Source organism: Epinephelus moara, chromosome 14, assembly GCF_006386435.1.
Source record: "Epinephelus moara isolate mb chromosome 14, YSFRI_EMoa_1.0, whole genome shotgun sequence".
NCBI lineage: Eukaryota > Metazoa > Chordata > Actinopteri > Perciformes > Serranidae > Epinephelus > Epinephelus moara.
The window spans coordinates 37,303,079-37,324,811 of record NC_065519.1 but is presented as its reverse complement, the minus strand read 5'-3'; the positions used below and the strand labels follow the sequence as shown (position 1 = coordinate 37,324,811).

The 21,733-nt window shown below is 41.5% G+C and overlaps 1 protein-coding gene across 1 annotated transcript in view; it reads right to left on the bottom strand.

The window, feature by feature from the left end:
* Window positions 1-210: 210 nt before the first annotated feature.
* Window positions 211-21,733, bottom strand: part of bcl11ba (BCL11 transcription factor B a) — a 75,001-nt gene continuing 53,478 nt past the window's right edge. Inside the window, exon 3 of the mRNA XM_050061949.1 lies at window positions 211-4,440. Coding sequence (XP_049917906.1) covers window positions 2,444-4,440 — 1,997 coding nt within the window. The 3' untranslated portion in view covers window positions 211-2,443. The remainder of the gene's footprint in view (window positions 4,441-21,733) is intronic.

The following is a 21,733-nucleotide window of genomic DNA, read 5'->3' as shown; positions in this document are numbered from 1 at the left end:
TGATGAAATGTAGCCTACAAGATGGTAAACAAAACAAACTATGTTAAGTCGACAGCTAGAGAAAATTAATTTGCCTTAATGTTACATTGTGTGGAGGTAGTATATCCACAGAAGATTATTGTAACATTTTCATTATACACAATGAAATTCCATAACTTTTCCAATGACGACTTTAATGCCTTTTTTGATGGCTGGAAAACATAATTCCATGACTTTTCTAGGTTTTCCATAACCGTGGGAACCCTGGATTTAAAAGAAGGAAGGTGCATGGAGCGAACTGATGCTGCTTTTCTAACTATTAGTCGTACTACTTCAGCACACACTGATATATTTCCTCTTCCACATAAAACTGTCCCACAACTGATGGTGAAACTTTGAGGGATCCCTATTCCTGTTGAGGTGACTTCAGGAATCAGATGATACAATTATAGAATCACTATAACAATACAGTTTAAATTTACTGTATCACCTTTGAACAAATTGTAAGATATTTTAGCCTGAAAAATGCATAGGGATGTTGATTATTATAAATCTCAACAATAAAATCTGAGAATTATAAATTTTCCTCAGAAATCTAGTTCTGTGTCTGCTATGTATGCATATACATTTAACCCTCTCTAAACTAAATGATGTGATCATTTTAATTCAAATATAAACAAGTCTAATCACTTTGAAATGAAGATAAAGTTTGGGCATGAGCTTGGTAGGGGGGACCAACACATTCTCATTCCAACCTCGTCACATATCGACGTATGGTCACGGACTTTCCACATCGACATATGACATGCAAGGTGCATTGGTTGTTGACTTTCTGGGATGTCAGGTCAAATTCATGCCTGTTACATGCATTGTCTGTTTTTAAAATACACTTCCATTTTCACAGGAAATGAACAGTTTGCATACAGTCTCTTTCAAAATGAACGCACTACGTCGGTACAACACCTGAAATTAATGTTGTTATTTTTTTTAAACAACAAATGCACATGGTTACATTAAGCCAACACACACGTGGTTGGGTTTAGGCAAAAGGAACATGGTTTGGCTTTTCAATCTTACGGGAAGAGAACACCGGCCTCCCGGGTGAAAGTCAGTGGTTGTTGGACCCATCTACCACACCTACCACCCGCCCTACTTGGACTTCTGCTGCCTTAACTTTCATTGCTGTCCTGCCACATTTTCCCCGACTCCGCCAGGCACCATTTAACAATAACAGCGACCAGCCGCATATAATGCCAATGTGAAATGATGGCTTTTTTTAGTCCATGTCTGACACCAGAAGTCACTGACCAAGCGCCGGTATTTGACAACTTCAGAGTGAGACTGGGTTGGGGGGGACAGAGGGCAGCACAGGATGCTGTAGAGGACACAACTGTCCCTAATTATTTAAACCTGATAAAATGGAAAAGCTTCTGGAGGCAAAGGAATTAATGGGTAAATCAAAAAAGCAGTACAGTTTACCCTGAGATGCCCCTGTGCTAACTCTTTATCATTCTTCTATTTATCTTTACGTATACTCATATTGCATGGCTTCATGCTCAGTTTACTCCAAATAAATAATATAGCCTAGATCATATGGCTGCATGCAAAAATATAATACATGGAAGTATGAATGTAGGTAAGATGGGGATGGGGGATAGTAAATGAGGGATGGTTGTCGTAACGTAGTCAGGGCTTGGTACAAACCAGTCAGCAGCTGCCTTATCTAAAATCTGTTTCTTCTGACTGGAATGATGGATTCAGGAGGAGACAGGGTTTTTGAACCTTGGGATCCTCCTAGATTTTAGATTTACTGTCAAATATGACGCTCAGTGCTACATATTCAATTATATTGACATGTTTTAAACTTAGTTCATGCTACAATGCCAAAGGATTGTTGTCCGCGTATCATCATCACACAAAATAGACTAATTCTAGCATTCTCAGTTTCAAATTGAAGATTGAATTCAGCTTCTCTTCAAGAAATCACACATTTAGCTTAATATACAATTTCCTACAAGCAGCGGCCAAAAAAGATTACTTAAAATGGACTTTTGCCTTCTAAAAAAACTCTCAGGATATCATGTGGGTTTTTAAAAAAAAAAACAGCTTAAAACGCAAATTTAAAGTAAAACAATTTTTTAAAAAAAAGCCTAAATAATAACGTACCTGCACATGCCAAAATACAAAATACAATAAATAGAGAAATTATTGCACAGTTAAAGGCTCCACATATGTCATAACTCAACTGGCTGATTGTTTAAAAAGGAACCCCAAATGAGGCAGTTTAGACAGCTTCAATTGGTGTTAGGATCAATGTTTTCACTTTTTTTCCTCAGTTGGCAGTTTCTTAAAAACACTAATATAACCCAAAATTAACATTTCAGAAAAAGAGTATCCAGCTACCCCGTTTTGTTTATTTTTTAAGTCAAAGTGTGTTGCAGAGTTTGGGAACAGAGAACCTGGTTTAGGTTCTCTCTGCTTGTTCAATTTTGACCTCATTGGTCATCAAATGTTCTCCATGCCACTTTTTCATGTGTTTCTCCAGAGTGCTGTACACGCTGAAGGGCATTTGGCAAATGTCACAGCGGTAGACCTCCTTACCAAGCTGGCCATGTGTCTTCATGTGGCGCGTGAGCTTGGAGCTCTGGGCGCAGGCATAGTTGCACAGCTCACACTTGTAGGGCCTCTCACCAGTGTGACTGCGCCGGTGCACTGTCAGGTTGCTACAGTTCTTGAATACCTTGCCGCAGTATTCACAGGTGTCACACCTTCTGCCATCCTTGGAGCTAGGCCGACCTGGGCCTCCACCCAGATGAGGCGTGCTGCCTCCACTCGCGGTGCCGCTGCGGCCTGACAGGCCTCCATCCAGCAGGTCACCCGGAGGTGTTGAGAACCTTAGGCTGCCATTCTCGGATGAGTGCTCAGAGGAGGTTGCGAAGGGAGATTGTCTGGAGTCAGTGAAGCCTAGGAAAGGGTCTTTGATGAAGTGGCGGGACGCAGCATAGCCCACCAACCACTGAGAATAGACATTCTCAGAGGGAATGTGGGGTGCTGGGGGAATGTCCAAGTCCTTTTCAATCTTGATGCGTTTATTTGAGGAGTTGGACAGGCTGGGGCTGGTGATAGGGGTTGGCTTACGGGGAAACAGGCCTGAGAAAGAGTCGCCGGAGCCACAGTTCCGGCCGTTAATGGTTGTCCTCTCTTCCTGCTGGTGGTGGTCCATCTCCCCAGCCACTGAATCCTCATCACCAGTGTCCCGCTGGCCATCCGAGCCCCTCTTGGAGAAGGGCATCCTTTTACGATTGTCAACTATCAAATTATTGTACTGCTGTATAGAGTTGAGCCCCCCACCTTCAACCATCTTCTCAAGAGTTATTGACGACTTCTCCTCTGAGGGTGGTTTAGAACCATTTTCCCTGTTACGGTAGAACTCAGACTCCATGCTGAAGTTGGATTCTGGTCGACTCTCATTCTCCAGTTCCTCTTCTTCCTCCTCTTCATCTTCCTCCTCATTGCCTTCCCCCTGGAAGTCCCCATCACGATTCTTCATGCCCTCACCTGTGCCATCACTGGTGCCTGGCTCTGGGGAGCTTGTGGTGGACAGTCCGTCATCTGAGCGCCCTGTCAGGGATCCAGCCTTGTGCATGTGGGTCTTCATGTGGCGCTTCAGCTTACTTGCCTGAGAGCAAGCATGGTCACACAGCTGGCACTTGTATGGTTTTTCTCCAGTATGGCTGCGCCGATGCACCACCAAGTTGCTCTGGAACTTAAAGGTTTTACCGCAGAACTCACAGGATTTGACCTTATTCTGTGTCTGAGGAGGGGTGGTGCTGTTTGGTGGCATCGGCGGTAAGGGAGGGGTACTCAGAAAGGGTGATTTTGGACCGGGCTGGAAGGGGTTGGGGTTAAGCAGTCGGTGCATAGGATTGGCCCTGCTGGGTGACAGTGGTGGTGTGGTGCTGTTGTTGTTCCCTGCCAACTCACGTAACCGCCTGGAGAAGTCCATTGACTGGGACTCCATGGCCATGGGCGTTAGCCGCATCACTCTCTCAAAGGCACTGGGGTGCTGTGAGATGAGGCCCATTTCCTCTGCGCTAAGACGTTCCAGCCGATGGGGGTCGAGGTGGTGACGGGGAGGCGGGCTGACAAATGGAGGTGTGTTGGGGAGGCGGTTCTCCATGAAGCCTGGGGGAGGCTCCCGGAGCAGGGGGCCCGCCATCCTCAGCAGGTGGAAGGGGTTGTTGTCCCCAAGAAAGTTGGTGAGGGGGGACTGCGGGATGGAGTCATTGCCCATAGGTGGAGGCATAGTGATGCGTGGGGTGAGGGCTGTGCTGGAGGGGTTGGACTCCAGGTATATGCGAATGCCGTGGGTGTTCTGGGCATGCTGCAGCAGGAACCAGGCGCTGGGGAAGGGCTGCTTACATGAGGTACATATATAACTGGAAGGCTCATCCCTGCCACCTGCAACACACAGAGAGGGAAATACATGATATATTTCAGCTGACAACCAACTCATTTTACTACTCTCTTAAAACTTTAGTCGGCAATGAAAAAGCTCATCTAAAAATGACAAGCATTCTCAAGTTCGAACTGACACATGAATTCCTTTCTAAAGATTATTAGGTCAAAGTAAAATCTACGTAATTCCTGAATCAAATGAATCATCAACAATGCTACTTTTAAAATAACAGCTTATTTGCAGTGTGTTAACTTTTCTTGGCCAAAAAGCAGTGAGATACGCATGTATGCTTTACAGTTGGATATTCTGTCTAATACTCCTCGTAGCTGGAAAGGCCTTGGCCTATCATGTTGTCACATAAATACTACATACTTATCACACTTTTGACAAGTGCAAAAGCTGGGAACCCCTCCAAGCAAAAAGTCTGTAATGTCTGCAGAGTTAGAGATGCCAAACACATATTGGTGAAGACCATGGCCGGACTGGTTTTCCTGGTGGACTGGCCTGGCCTGGCCTGCTAAATGGCCTGCAGGCTGTAGAGAAGGCCTGGACTGCACATAGGGAAAACCGGGACTATTCCCGAAGCACTGGCCTGTGATTGGCCTGCTTGTCATTTTTTTCCCAACAGGCAGGCCAGATCAGAGCAATCACAGCGGCGCAGTGATGCGAGGAGAGGGGTGAGGTGTGTGAGGTTGAGCCACTTGTCAGTTGTGAAAAGACAAGACGTGATTGGTTTGTTTCGGTTTACACCCGCCCCAACAGTCCTACGTTGTAAACACAGCCAGCCAGATGCTTCTGCAAGTAAGTTACCTAAAAAACACTGGTTCTTCTCAGCATGAGATCCGGGGACCCCCAGGGGTCCTTGAGGCCAGATAAATGATTAATAAATGGACCCTATAGTACATTTGGTAAGGCTCCATTTGTACGTTCTCAGAGAGAGTTAAATTGACACTGAGGATTGGACTTTTACAATTACAGTATAGAAATGTAGGCCCTTGAAATTCAAAAGTTTGAAAACCACTGACTTACTAGCCACATTTTCACTACTTTTGAGATGATTTATTTGTGCAACAAATGGGATATGATCATTTCATTATCCTATATGAATACAAGGGCAAATCAAGTAAGAAATTCACTGTTATACTGTATAAAGTATAAACTATAGTGTATGCAAAACAACTATAATTCTATGTTTGCTATGTAAAGGTGGAGGTGATGTTGGTACCAGTCCTGCTGATGCTTCAGAAGGAGAAGCCAGTGCAGGGCAATTGGCAGAAGGTACAGAAAAATGTCTACAGTAGGGCATGTCATTGGTGGTACATAAGATCGAGTTATTTGCATATTCCTTGGGATTACATTACAAGAATGCTATTTATTCATTTTTATCATTAGTTACCAGCCTGAAACAAGTTGCAGACACATGAACATCAGGCACTGGCAGTTGACATAAATGGCTCTCTCATGTAGTTGTAATAATAGCCTTATTGGCACCACAGCTTTATTCTATAAAGTGTAAGTGAATTCTGCTGTCTGTTGCCTTACTGTTATGTATCCCAGCCCAAACATGAAAGCTATTGTATATTCTAACCTTGGATTTAGGTTGGGGTTCATTAGGGTTCCCTGTTATGATAATGTATGAAGACTGAAAAAAGGAATATACTGTATTGACCATTTGCCAATATACATAGAGGGGTGTTAATTATTTACCTCTTTTACATGGTGATGACAATCTATTTCATATTTTACTTCAAAATATTTGGTGGGTCAATACCTCCACAGATGGGTCATAATATTTGGTGGGTCAATACCTCCACAGATGGGTCATGACCTGAAAAATGTTGGAGGCCCTGTTAAGGTAGGATACGTCTCTATATCTGTCTAAGTTGGCTTGACTTTGTCAATGACTGATGTTATTGAAATAAGTTCACATAAGTTGAAGTTGCTGTTCGCCTATATTTTTACTATTCACTGTTGCATTCAATGTGGTATTGGCATATTATATTGACTTGCAATATAAGCTGGCATCTAAATGGCTTGCTGACAAAATAATACAATCATGTTTTTCACTTGAGCATAATACCATAGCATTATTTCAGGAGTCATGTTGTGACTGTTGTATTGAGGGGCATATTTTGGTGAGAAGTTTCAGTGGCATGTAGGAGAGAAAAGCACTGGACTGGACTGGACTGCTGGTGATTAGTTACATGGTGAATACCCATATGTGAAATGGAATAATGCTGTGACTATTGGATTCATACGGAGTGTCCCTGTGACATTGAAGTGAGTTTTGTAGTGACTATTATGCTTATATTGGGGTGCATATTTGTTTTGCCTCAGCCAACATATGCTACTGTGTGTGTGCGTGTGGATGTATGTGTGTGCATGAACGTGCGTGTGTGGGCTGGGTGGCCTGGTTAAATGTGTGACTCCAGCCTGAAAATTTCTCCCAGTCCGGCCCTGTTTAAGACAGACGATGCACAACTTAAAACATTATTGAAGGAAGACTAGTCGCACACCAGCAAATAAAGGTAGCAGCTCTTCTAGGGAGGAATATTTTTAAAAATCAGGCAAGAGCAAAATCCACCAGTGCATATGTGTGTGTGTGTGTGTGTGAGTGTATTTTTGCTTATTGTTTTGCTTATCAAGAGATGTTTTTTCATCGAATTTGAAAAATGAACACACAAACATATTGATCCAAAAATTCTAATATTTCTTAACACTTCTTAAGTTATTTGAACTGTGTACATGTTTTAGTTTTTGAGATATGCTCTTATGAGCAGAGTACAAAGGTGTTTTGATAGTTTCATCTGCAGTAGCAATCTTTCCCCATTGGTATTTTTTTGTATTTCATATCCCTAAAATCTGTACAGCCTAAAAGCTAAAAGGTTATGTGAGTTGATAAACCATAATAATTGATAAAAGTATTGAATATGTATCATAAATTAAAAAACAAAAATACAACAGACATTCCTATCGACCTGCTTCTCTGCTCCTCTGCTGCTTTTGTTTTTTGCTTTTTGTTTTTGTTTTGACCATCTTTTGGACTGCTGGACTGCATAACATAATGATGTCATTGCACGCGGACAACATGATGGCACAAAAGACAGAAGTCTTAGTTTTCTGATGCAAAAAAAAAAAAGTTCTAGCTGTTATAGTTTTTAATTTAGATCGATTTCATGAAACAACAATCACCTGCAGCCATGACAGGACAATACTGTGGTGTCACCACATGTTTTCACCGTCTTTTAGATTGCTTGTGGCATAAAGTAATGACGTCATCGCATGCGGACAATGTGATGGTTGGAAAGATGGAAGTCTTAGCTTTCTGTTGCAGAAAGAATGAATGCTCTAGCTCTTGTAGTTTTTTATTTTAGAACAATTTAAAAAAAAACAATAACCCCAAGCAGCAGCCCGCAGGAGCTCTGTTTTCAGAGGGTTAACGACAGCAAATGCATTTTCACTCAATAATGAGGTGGAATTACAGAGAAAGACAGGTAACCCAATACTTAAAGTTGCTTTTGATAAGATACTGGGAGACCAAGCCTCACTCTTTTTTTTTGTACCTTTATTAACTAATAAATGAAATTACTTTTATGTATTACACACAGGTTTTCACTATTCAGAAGGGACTTGTTACCACCACAGCACAACCAAACAGGCTGAGGAGCACTCCTAGAGGAATTATATGCAGACACCCCCTCCACACACACACACTCACGCCCACAGATAACGGTAATTGTGCTCTTGTTCTTGCTCTCGTATTTATTAAATGAAAGCTTGTTGTCTTGACCTAGTACACTAATTTCAGATACTCAGTGAAACATATGCTAATTGTTTTACTTATTTGTGTGTGTATATGTGTACATGGTCGTAGCTATTTCTGGCAGCCACACACACACACACACAAACGCATGCATGCACACATAAATACAGAAATGTATGCTGTAAACAAACACTGTTTTCATTGTGTTTGTGGATCTGGTTCTGACAGAATGCACTACTGTGGGAAAAAAAATGTAATTCTGTTGAAGCACACATCTAAGTTGCCACTTTCCTTTCCTTAGGTGCCTGCCTGGAAATGCATGCTTGAAAAAAATACACTGATATTTATTGCATAATACAAAATACAAATCAAATCAATTAATCATGCAGTTGTTCAGGATGTATGCACTATAATTAAATCCCACATGTTTGAATTTTTAAACACCTTCCAACTGTGTTTAACAAGATCATTTTGTTTAAATATACGTGAAAAGCCCAATAAATGATCTATTAAACAATAATAACCAATCAGTGATATTTCATCTATTTTTCAAAAATCTGCAGAAAAAAACCAACCATTAATAATTCAAAGCGCAGTAATTCATTTTTTTTTCTGACTCTCTGACTCTGTGTGTGTGTGTGTGTGTGTGTGTGTTTGTTAAGAAGGACAGGCGAGAGGCAGAACAGCTGTTCACCTCCAAAGTCCTTTTGAGCCTTTTGACTTAATTATAGTGGACAACACATTCACACACACACACACACACNACACACACAGACACACACACATACACACAGACAATGTAAATAATAGCTCCCCATGCCTCAGCTTTTGTCTGCACCTTCCTCTCTCCATGCTTTCACACACATACACACACACACACACAAACAAGCTGTTTTAATGCTGAATCTTGAGTCCCTGAACACATCCACCCTCGTTCCCTCTCTGTTTGCTCCACCCATTGATCCATAAGTAAAAACTGGGGGGGGCATCCTCTGTCTTTCAGCTGAACTTCTTGTCTGCTGACAGAAGTCATTGGGGCCCAACAAATAAGAGCGGAGGGGTCTGTGTGAGTATGAGAGTAAGATTTAGATAATGTGTGTTTCTGCACTGAAAAGCCATTTCTCTCCAGCCACAGTGGAAGGAGCAGGTCGGTTTTGCTTTGGAGGGAAGTGTGTGTGTGTGTGTGTGTAGGCCTCTATGGGTGTGTATGTTTGTGTGTGCGTGCACCCTCCCAGGGGAAGGGAGTCCAACGCAGATGGCAAATAAAGTATGCAGCCCGAGGCGAGAGCACATTATGCTAATTCTAATGTCAGCTGTACTTTAATATACGACTCTATTTAATCACCCCATTATTTCCTATTTCCATATGAAAAAACGGAGGGGGGGGGGGTTGCTCATCACTTGATTTGGTAGAATGAACAGACCCATGTTTTATGGAGTGCTGCGTGTGTGTGTGTGTGTGTGTGTTGGGGATAACAAATGAGAAAACACACTCCCTCCTTAGCATCCACATTCTGCATAGTTATTTTCTTCCTTGCTCTCCTCTCTCTGTTTCTGTTTTACAAGCACACGCGCACAGTTTGAATCATGACCTATTGTATGTGTATTTATAGTAAGTCTGTAGCTTTGTGTGAGTGTGTGTCTGTGTGTGAGAGGGTTGAGGCCCTTCCTGTAAAGGTTATACCAGTTCATTATGTGTTCCTCACGTCTAGCTCTCTCTCTTCAGAGATATCAGTGATTTCTCTTACAGACATACAGTAATTCTGTAATTTGTGGGCGGCTGTGGCTCAGAGGTAGAGCGGGTCGTCCACCAATCGAAAGATCAGCGGTTCGATCCCGGGCTTCTCCAGGCTGCATGTCGAAGTATCCTTGAGCAAGATACTGAACCCCAAATTGCTCCCGATGGCTGTTCCATCGGTGTGTGAGTGTGTTAAAACTGAGTAGCAGGTGGCACCTTGTATGGTGGTATGAATGTGTGTGTGAATGGGTGAATGTGACTCGTAGTGTAAAAAGCGCTTTGAGTGGTCACTAGTGACTCGTAGTGTAAAAAGCGCTTTGAGTGGTCACTAGATGACTAGAAAGGTGCTATACAAAATGCAGGTCCATTTACCATTTAATTCCAACGAGTGGAAACAAATTACTACAAATTACTAGTAAACATTTTTACCTGCTAACAGGTAATGTCTTTTGTGTTCTGTAAAAATCCTGTCCTCACTCAACTCTGCCAGTCAAAGTCGACTTGTCTGAAACTAATTTGTCAAATAAATTAAGTTTAGCGTGATGTGATGTACACTGTAAACCCCAATTCACTCACTTAACTAATAATGTTTTTGGAAACTGCTTGCACTCACAGTCAGCACAATACTGTAACATAAAAGTTTTGAGTACACCAGGCACAAAATAAATGTGTCACATGACCCTTGTCTGACAGAATTTTATGTCAGTTTACAGAATGTTTTGCTGTTGTTAACCTTTTAATTCATTGTCATATGAACAGAAAAACAATGAGTACACATTTTATTTTTATATAATTGTACTTTGAATAGAACTACATGCGTGTCCACATGACCATAGCTGACCATGAACATTTGATGCTGAAAGTATGTCAGAGCTTGACTAGTTTAATCTGACACATAATAGCAATGATGGCTTAATGAAAGAGGGAAAAACATAAAAAAGAGAACCTGGAGCTGCACCCAAAAAGAAGGGAGGAAAAGGGAAACACCTCAGCATCCAGACCTCTGACACTGACACCGGTAAGGAATATACCTAGTAAAGCCTAGTAAAATTAATATTTTATTCAAATCAGTTCTTCAGCATTGGTGAATGTTACATTTTCATGTTCAGACTGTAATTGGTCATCATTAGCTGTTACTTAAGCAGACTGATTATCTAACTTATAAATAATGACACACTGCTCTCCCCTACCTACAAAACTTTACACTTTTAATGATTCAAAGTATTCTATCAGTATCGATATTGGTGATTCTGGCCCTGCATTACTTGGTATCATATTGAAACCAAATTTTGTGGTGTTGCCCAACGCAACTTGTCATAGCAGATAAAGCACAGGTGAAAATCATAACAGTAGTGATGGCTTGTTGCCCCAGAACACCATGCTGCTAAGACATCACAATAAAGGTTATGACTAAGGTTGCAACGGTATGAGATTTCCAAGGTACAATAACCGTCTCAGAAAATATTGTGGTTTCACGGTATCACAGTATCACAGTATTACAAAATTACTACGTATTATCAGTCTGAATATCCCTTGAAGGAATGAAAACAGAAGGGTTATATTTGGCTGAACAAACATTTTATTACTATAATTGGAACTTGAAATCATTATTTTAAATGGATGTATGTGTAAAAAGTTTCCCTTTTGAAAATGACTAAAATATAGTTGAAATTCTCCTTCAAATTGTTGTTTTTTGGTTTTTTGGTTTTTTGGTTTTTTATATTGTAGATAAGCAAATGGACATGGTATGATGATCGTCAATTTTCCTATGGATTCGGGATTAGGGTGAAAGCACTAAATACACCTCTACTCATGGTAATTTCTACACTATTTGTTGTGTACAATTTGTGAAATGTGTTCATTTCAAACACAATATTGTATGCTCTGTCTAACTCTTTCCATCTAATATGAATAAAAGTACTGGAAATACAAGAACTTTTACTGTTCTAAAATTGGTTAATTGCACAAATCCATTATAAAATTGCAAGCTATTAGTTTTAAATTGCCAAATCAATTATTTGACATGAGTGGTACAGTCAACCCACACACATTAATGCTCACACAAGTTTGAATTTTCAGTGAGGTAAGCAATGTCACAGAAATCAAACTCATCTCAACCCTCAAATTAAAAAAAAAAGAAGAAAAATATACAGGAGCTGACAAAATTAAGTAGCAAACATCAGTGTGTCAGTGGGAGACTCCATTCTCACTGACTCTGGTGCTTCAAGCCTGGCCCTTTGCCTGTGTTTTGTTTGGCTCATGTTCTTACACACACACACACACACACACACACACACACATACACACTTGGCAGCACAACCTGTATGAGAGAAGAAGAAAATGTGTGCTGTCTTGGATATTAAAAGTTGTTCTCCTTTATCGCAATTTTAAAAAACAGTTGATAATTTTATGGACACACACACACACATGGATATGCAAACACACACACACACACACACACACACACACACACACACACTTTGCCAGCTGAAGTCATGTAACTGCTGGGAAGGAAATGTGACAACATGTAGTCAGGGTTTAGGGATCTGACATACTACACAATACTACTGTAGCATTCGGATTTGTGTGTGTGTGTGTGTGTGTGTGTGTGTGTGTCCTTCAGCAGCAGCCATATGGAGAACAAACATCCAAACAGAAACAATTACACTGCCTTCTTTCCCTCAGTCGCACTTGTTTCTCGCTATTCTGTCCTCTGTGTTGCTCCTTCCTGGTTTTGGTTTCACACTGTATAAAACTCTCATTACTGACTGATTCCAATTTTCACTATGATTCAATTTGCCATAATTACTGTGGCTGCGGCTAATAAAAAAGGGAAGAGAGGGAATGGCTAGAAATCGGTGCGAAGGTCAACTGGCAGTTAGCGGCGTTCATTTTCATCTCAGTGTATTCATCTGGGGCGGCTAATGGCCCAATTCCCCTCCCCCCTCTCCTCAATAAATATTGCTGGAATTACAGGTTAAATAGCTAAATTAAATCACAGCTATTACAGATGAGGGAGGGAGGAAGAGAGAGACAGAGAGAGAGGATTAGAGAGGGAGTCTAATCTGTGCAATTACAGAGGAAGCGCAGATCGCCACAAAGTGTGCAAATGATGTAGCAAGTGTCAGAGGAGCACCGTCAATTTATTGTGTCAAATTATTACATACATCATTTTTCTCAGTGCCGTCAGCCGACATGAAGAAAAACAGAGAGCGGACTGTGAAAAGCCAGAGCAGAGTTAAACACTCATCTTTAATTTTTGACTCTGCTTTAACATTCAATTTACAGTTTTACTCTTCCCTTCTTTCCAGTCTTCGTTTTGTATCCTCTTAAACTGGAGTTGTTTTCATGTTTAATTCAAGGTCTATTGTTTTTTAATCATACCGACAAACTGCACACTGAATTTCATCACATGCATAATAATAACAATAAAACATCTGACTTTGAGTTACTCATCAGGATTGGGAAATTAATTCACCACTCTTCTCCTGCTGACTCTGTGGCCTGGCTAGTCGAAGTTTTCAAATATAAACAGCGGAGGAAGAATTAAGGAAAAAAGGTGGCAAGGATGGGAACCAACCACGACCCGCGTTATGTCATGCAACTCTGCATTCATCCGCCGTGGCAAGGAATTAAACACCAGCCCAGGCCACACGAATCTTCTCTGCCAAGAATCCTGCTAGCCAAGGTATAGGTGTTGGATAATAAATGCCTGTATCAGTTTCCAACTAATCTCTCAAGACAGATTCTGCAATTTACATTGTAGAATCTGTCGGTAGCCCTGTGTGAAAGACGACTACAGAGGGGGGCAAGGGTGGGGCTTTGAGTTTGAACGATGCTGCGCTTTAGCCAATCACAATGGAGGGGGCGGGGCTGAGACATGCAGGTGTCCCTAGGAAATGTGTACCTACAGAAACAGCAAGCTCCGCGTCCATGGCGACCGCTCCACCCAAAACACTGTCTCGTCAACATGAAAAAAATATTTTTTCCAGCAGATGTCTTAGTTACAACATGATTGAGCTAACTGGAGTAGTTTCATGTCGTATCCGACAACAGGAGGCTTTTAACAGATGACATCCTGATGTTAGCTTTGCTGCTGCTGTTAGCTGTCCCTGTCAGCTGCAGCCACTGATGCTTTTTTAGACATTGATTTGATTTCCCAAAACTGAATAAATACCACACATAGCAACACAAAACTGCTTTGCTAGCTCAATCATGTTGTAACTAAGATATCCGTTGGAAAAAGTATTTTTTTCACAGACCGTTTATTGAGTTACTGAGTTACTACAGACACCGCTAACGGGACTAACAGCTAACGGTTAGCCCAGCTAATCTACGATAACCATGTTATTAATTACAAATCGTGCACACAGAAATAGTAGCGTTTGTTCAATCATTGTGTTTATAGACTTTACAAACATCAGATTAGTCTAAACGGTGATATAGTGATGTGAAAAATGTGATATAGTATATATATATAGCTAAACTCTGCTGGTTTTCTACCTGGAAGTATTTGTAAACCACAAGGCGATTCCCTGGGGGCACCGCCGATAGTGAAGGGGTTGAACGATCCCCGAGGCCCCTGCACTTCCATTAGTTGAAAAACTACAGGCAGTGCCTCCAGAGGTAAAGGAAGAAAAAAAAAATCTTTTTTTTTTTTTTTTTACCGTTGGATTTCCAGATTGGTTTCCAACAGGATATCAGGGACCATACTATACTTTGTTTTACCAAAACTTAGTTGAATCCTGGAATAGCAGACAGCACCATTCAACCGGGTGACTCTCTATATACCGATCTGACAGAATAAGGAGGAGGTGTGCGCGTTATGGTCAATCAACACATCCTCACTTCAACCTCGTCACCTATCGACATTTGGTCATGGACTTTCCATGTTGAGATGTTACATGCAAGGTACCCTGGGCGCATTGGTTGTTGACATTCTGGGACACCGTGTCAACTTCAGCCTATTACATGCATTGGCCGCGTTTCCCAGATCCAGTTAAGAAGATCTTAGCGCAAGAGCTTCTTAAGAACACTCTTAAGTCTTCTGTGAAAGAAAAACACATTTCCCAGATTCGCACTTAGCTTAAGAAGATCTTTCACTAAGAGGCAGTTGTAAGATCTAGCTGACCCACTCTTAAGTCTTCTTAGCGACCAAACGCTCACAGATCCAGCCGCGTCAGGCAAATTAATATTACACTAAGCAAGGAGATATTAAAACAGTGCGCACCGTATTTTGATCTATTTTATACTTCAGATTTATATTGTTTAGCATTAATTGGTGCAGGGGCATCTGGCAAATAGAGGGCGATAGAGCCACAAAAGAAAAGAAAGATGATGATAATAAATGTATGATTATCATCATCATTATTGTCATATATACATACAATATATTAATTATTCTGATCATTTTCACTTGAAACAGCTCATCCTGCCTCTGAATATCCAATTAGATGCAGTGTGAAGTCGCTACCAAGTATCATTCATGTGCTCCTCGGATGGTCCGATTTCCCATGTTGGGAAGTCGTTCTTACTTCATTGTGTGTTCATGAGTGTTTAAGTCGTAATGTGGAGACATCATGGACATTACAAAGAAGGTGTGTTGTATTTTATCACTCAAAATGTTTAAAAAACAAGTCGTCAACCGTTTCCACTGAAATATTGCTTTACGGTCGGAAACTCATTTTTCCGATTATTCCGACATCACCTGAGGCAGCGCCGCTGCGCAGCGGTCACATCCAAGATCAACATGGCTAATGTTTCCAGCTGACCCAAGAGGCTTTTTAACCATATATAGGTTAAAAAGGAAAAAAAATTATAAAGTTACACTAAAATTATGTATAACAAAGCTTTCATACAGCTCTGCACACACATTACTGTTGGATGGATTACTCGCAAATGCAGGCTCGCACAGAAATGCCACGCATATCACATGAAAGCGCAGGAGCAGAGCTTTCCAGTGATACCACACATATCATTGTGCTGTCATCCCATCACGCTATAAATGCAGATCAATTGTCTACAAAATGAAACCCTGACAAATTTCTTTACAATCCATTATACAGATCTTGTTATCAGTCACTTCATATAGTGAGGAATATCGTATCTTACCACGTCTTAGGCTTGTTTCTCGCTGTCTATCCACATTTGTAGTCCGGCTTTCAAGATGCAAATATCTCCATATTGTCCAGTTGACACTCCATCAAACTTTGTATGACAAGTTTAAGTTTAAGTTTAAGTTTATTTACTTTATTAATCCCCCTGAGGAGAAATTCAATGTTTTCACTCTTGCTTGTCAATTGCACAAAGTGGAGAGATGTCAGAGTGAGGGGGCTGCTCTTGGTGAGGCGCCCCGAGCGGTTGGGGAGTTCGGTGCCTTGCTCAAGGGCACCTCGGCAGTGCCCAGGAGGTGAACTGGCCCCTCTCCAGCCACCAGTCCACGCTCCATATTTGGTCCGGACGGGGACTGGAACAGGTGACCCTCCGGTTCCCAACCCAAGTCCCTATGGACTGAGCTACTGCCGCCCCCAAGACCAGCACACTGCACCTTTGCACACCACGACAACTGAGGCCTAATTATGTATGCGTGACAGGGCAGTAGTCACCATATACACTGAGGGGGACACGAATTCAAATTTACCCGTTGAACGGGTCACCTCAGCAATCATCACAACAATTGCCCCCCCCCCCTGAGAAATCTGGCAGGAGCCGCCACTGAATTGGTGACAGAAAAGAACGAATTTCATTCTGCAGGGAAACATGTGTCCTCACTGTGCATATGACAATAAACACTTTGAATCTTGAATCTATATGTTTTATGAAGACCCATGTGCACTCAAAGCTGTGGCACAAGTTACTCACCGAAATCAAACTGTAACCTATATGTAAATGCATTTGTGCGTCAGCACTTCAGCCCATTCGACGTGCTGTCAGACCGGGCTGTCCAAATGAAGTACTGACTGCCCTGTGCTGAGATACAACGCCTCATCAACTTAGTGTCTCCACACATCCACACATACATGTCACATTAACTCTTTTACAACTGTCAGCGTGCTGCCTGTGTGTTTTCACAGTTTATACCTGGCGTTTTGTCTGATTCTCAGTGTAGATTTATATAGTCCAAAAATCTGTCAATTTTGTCCTTCCGTGAACTGGTCACGTTAAGATGACCATTAGCAGAGACACAACGTTGATGAATTCAAGTAGGAAACAATGTCGTCAGGATACAATGCAGGTCTTTAAGTTCATTTGTCCTTTCGTCCATCTTTCATATTTTTGTTTAGATATAATACATTTCCTCATGATTCTCTTAGCAAGACTACTTCTTATTTAGTTGTAGTCTTATTTTCAGCATGAAAATAGGTCATTAACAAATATTTATTGTCTTAGTTTTCCATTAGAATTATTAGAGCACACATACACACGAGCAGCAGGGAATCAGTGCATTATGTAGCAGCGCTGTGTGTGACTTATGCACTGATGAAGTGGTGGGTGATCGATGTGCCTGACATTGATTTAGTTTCAGCAACGCGTGGTCAGCTCCTGTTAAGAGCTTCTTAAAGAGTGATCTTTAGAGCGATCCTAAGAAGGGCATTAAGAGCTCATCTGGGAAACACTCTTATCTTAGTGACCCTTCTTAGCTAAGACGTTCTTAAATGTGCTCTTAAGTCTTAAGATCGATCTTAACTGGGAAACACGGCCATTGTCTGTTTTTAAAATACACTTCTGTTTTCACAGGAAATATACAATTTACATACAGTCTCTTTCAAAATAACTGTCAATACACATGGTTCGGTTTAAGAAAAAAGAACAGGGTTTGGCTGTACACTTTCATGGGAAGTGAACAACAGCCTCCTGGGTAAAAGTCGCTGGTTGCTCGACCTATCCAACCCCCCTCCTGCCCTCTCTACTCAGACTTCTGCCACCTTAAGTTTTGTTGTTGATGCGGCCGAGCACCAGTAAACAATAGCCACTTTTCCACCAACATTTCCAGAACTTTTTGCAACATTTTAAAAGTTTGCTTAAAATTTGTTTTACAGTTGAACGGAAATACAACTTAGGTGTACAATTTAATATATATATATATATATATTATCCCAGCTGTCACATATTAAACAGGGTCAGTTAACACACAAGCTTTAGACAACTGTGGCCCCACATAGAACTGATTACTGTAAACCGCTCCTCTATAAAGGCTCCAGTTTAACAGGTAACCTTGAGACTATAATGTTTTTTTTCACTTAGTAAGGTGCTTTTAATACAGTGAACACAGCTGTAATCTTGATTTATCTAGCATTTTCTTACACTCTCTCATTCATCCGTCTGTTAGTGTAGTAGTGTAGTCTCCTCCACTGGTGTCCCTTCATCTTGATCTCTCAGTCCCAGAGGCTTACGAACACTGTGCCGTACAGTAGCCCCCACTTCCTCTGTCCAATCAAAAGTGGATTAGGTGTGCAAACAGGAAGTGCAGCAGCAGAGCAGGTTTTGATGTAAGAGGGGCAATGTAAGCGCTGAGGCATTTACATACAGAACAAGGATGACAAGAGCCAAGAGTACAGCGGCTGTGTGTGTGTGTTCCCCTCTTGGCCTTTCGTCATGGTTGTAAAAAGTTTCCTGACATTTTTTTTCTACATGATTAAGCCAGCAGTCATTAACATGTGTATGATCTGCAGGTGCTCCACACCCCCTCCAGATACACACACATATACACATGCACCAAGGAATAAATTCTCATCTTGCTTGGCTAATGTCTTGTTCATCATCATAGCATGGCAACAAACACATGCAAATCATATGTGTGTATGTTTCCATTTCTGCAGACACAGTACACAGTCTTACATGTGCATACACTGTACATCCACCCATGCTACAGCAAGAACTAGAGGAACAGTTTTCTTTTATGCTTGTGGACTTAAAGAGTAACTAAACCCTAAAACCATTTTTTTCAGCTGATAATCATCGTTTCTGGTAGTATAGAAGTGTTACTGACTGATCCTGCTCAAAATCTTGACAGTTTAGAGGGACTGTTGAAAATCTACATTTTATTTAAAAAATGTGCTATGGAGTGCCCTCTACAGCTTGAAACCTGGTTACTACATTTGAATTTACATTACATTACATTGGAGGCGAATGAGTCTTTTTCGGGGCGAATGACATCACTAACCGTCCACGCTAAAGCCTGCCCTCCTCCCTTTACTCCTCCCCTTAATATAAAACCATTCTGTCCGCAGTTATCAAACTGATAGCAAGTAGGTTGGATCAGAGCAGAGAGAGTAGTAGAGCAGAGAGAATAGCTAGTAATTTGTCGAATTGTATTGTTAGCATAGTGTATTTTAGTGTAGGTTTACAGTTAGTAGTGTGTTTATAGTATTTAGGTTAGTTGGTCAAGGAGAGGCGCCGAGGCTCGGGAGTATATGTGCGGGGCGGCGAGGGAGGGATGTGGAGGGCCGCTGTGCAGTGAGAGAGAGCCGAGCCTCGGGGGTATATGTGCGGGGCCGCGAGGGAGGGAAGGGTGGATGGAAGCAGTGGGCTGCTGCGCAGTGAGCCCAGGCTCCCAGAGAGGGAGAAATAGAACCAAGTGGGATAAAATAAGTCAAAGTGTGGAGAAGGAGACCGGCTGAGCTCCGGCCGCCTTCCTGTGACACAGTTAGGGGGGGTTTTCCAAGCCACCATCGGCACAATGAAAATAAGTGTGGAGGACAGGGACTGGGTAAAGAGGCCTCGGCACAATGAAAATAAGTGTGGAGGACAGGGACTGGGTAAAGAGGCCTGACCTCCAGAGAAGCCCTCTCTCCTCTCCCCGCAGCGAGGGAAAATCTTCACTTCGCCCCCTTCCTCAGCCGCTCGCCTGTCTTTTCTGAATTTTTTTAAATCAAGCTGTGGGCGGAGTAATGCCCAGAGAGGGGGGTTTAGTTCCCCTTTAAGAAGTGTTTATTACGTGCATGTGTCTCCTCCTAATGAGATCATTTCAAAAGCAGAGCTCATTTGGCGTTGGGTTCCCAGTATTCTTTAAGCAGTCTGTTATTTTTGAATGAAGTGGTTTGAGAGCAGGGTTTAACGTCATCCAACAGGCATTTTAAATTGGCTTTAATAGCTTGCGACTAAAATCGCTACAGGACCACACAGCGGCAGCTTTAATTAAATCGCCCTAACAGTACGACAATGAAAATCTTGCACTTTTCCTCCAACAGCAAAGTTAGTATAGGCTTTATCTGCTTCTGAGTCACTGATTCACTACCACTACTTCACAGATCCCGTAGCCTTGGTCAGCCAGACTAAAACTCCTTTAGGGGAAACTGACTCATCTCTGAGCCCAGCTCGCCACAGATGCTGTTGGCTTTACACCAAGAGGCAAACCCCAAACTCTTGCTCCTCTACAGGCTGTTACTGTAAGCATTCATGCCCAAGCTGGGTTCCCATCCAAGTTTTTTTATTTAGATATTTCTTGTGAATTAACAATGTGCTGAAAGTGAAAAGCTGAATGGAAAATTCAGAACTTAAAAAGTATTATGCTCATTCAAAATATATATATTTATTTCAATTAAGGAATCTGGGAGAAATTGATTTTTTTTCCAGTACAAATCTCCCTGACATTAACACTAAACAGACAGCCAAAATGAACCTAGAACGTCTCTGTTCTAGAGGGAAGACACTTAATTTATACCCTAATCACATTTAGATTTGGAACAATATAAAGCACAAAAGTGCAATGACTGCCTCACAGCTGTATGCCTCCTCACACTAGTGATGTTTCTCTTACAGTTTACATTCCTGTCTGTGAAAACATGAATGCTTTACACACATCTTTCTCCTGGCTGCACAGAAGATCTATACAATTAGTACAGTTTCAAGATTAGTGTCACCAATTCAGTGTGTGACAGTTGTCTCCCCCTCTGTTCCTGAGATATGATGGTGAGTAATAGACAGAAGTGTTTGACCTTTATGATATAAAATGTCATCACCTCATCATTATATCCTATTAGATATTTTGTCATTATTAGTGTATGACTTTTTAAGTGATGGCCAAAAACATGTTTTGTGACCTTGACCTTTGACCTTCAACCACCAAATTCTTATCAGTTCATTCTTCAGTTCAAATGGACATCTGTGTCAAATTTGAAGAAATTCCCTCAGCGTTCTTGAGATATCATGTTCACAAGAAAGAGATGGATGCAAGGTCACAGTGACTTTGACCTTTGACCACCCAAATCTAATCAGTTCATCAGTGAGTCCATGAGGACATTTTGTGCCAAACTTCCCTCAAGGCATTCTTGAGATATTGGCCTCTAGTTTCCCGGCGCGGCGCAGGGTGGGGCAGGGTGGCGAACCCCATGCAGAGCTGGTTTCGAGCAGCGCAGTCCTTACGTACTAAAGTTTGTTTTGGAGTTCTGCAAGGTTCTGTGCTCGGACCAATCCTATTTACTCTATATATGCTTCCCTTAGGTAACATCATTAGAAATCACTCTGTAAATTTCCATTGTTATGCAGATGATACACAGTTGTATTTACCGATGAAGCCAGAAGAAAGTAATCAATTAACTAAACTTCATAATTCCTTTAAAGACATAAAAACCTGGATGAGCACCAATTTCCTGATGTTAAATTCAGACAAAACTGAAGTTATTGTTCTTGGCCCCAAACAACTCAGAGACTCTTTATCTGATGACATAGTTTCTCTAGATGGCATTGCTCTGGCCTCTAGCACTACCGTAAGAAACCTCGGAGTAACATTTGATCAAGATTTGTCTTTTAATTCTCATTTAAAACAAACCTCACGGACTGCATTTTTTCATCT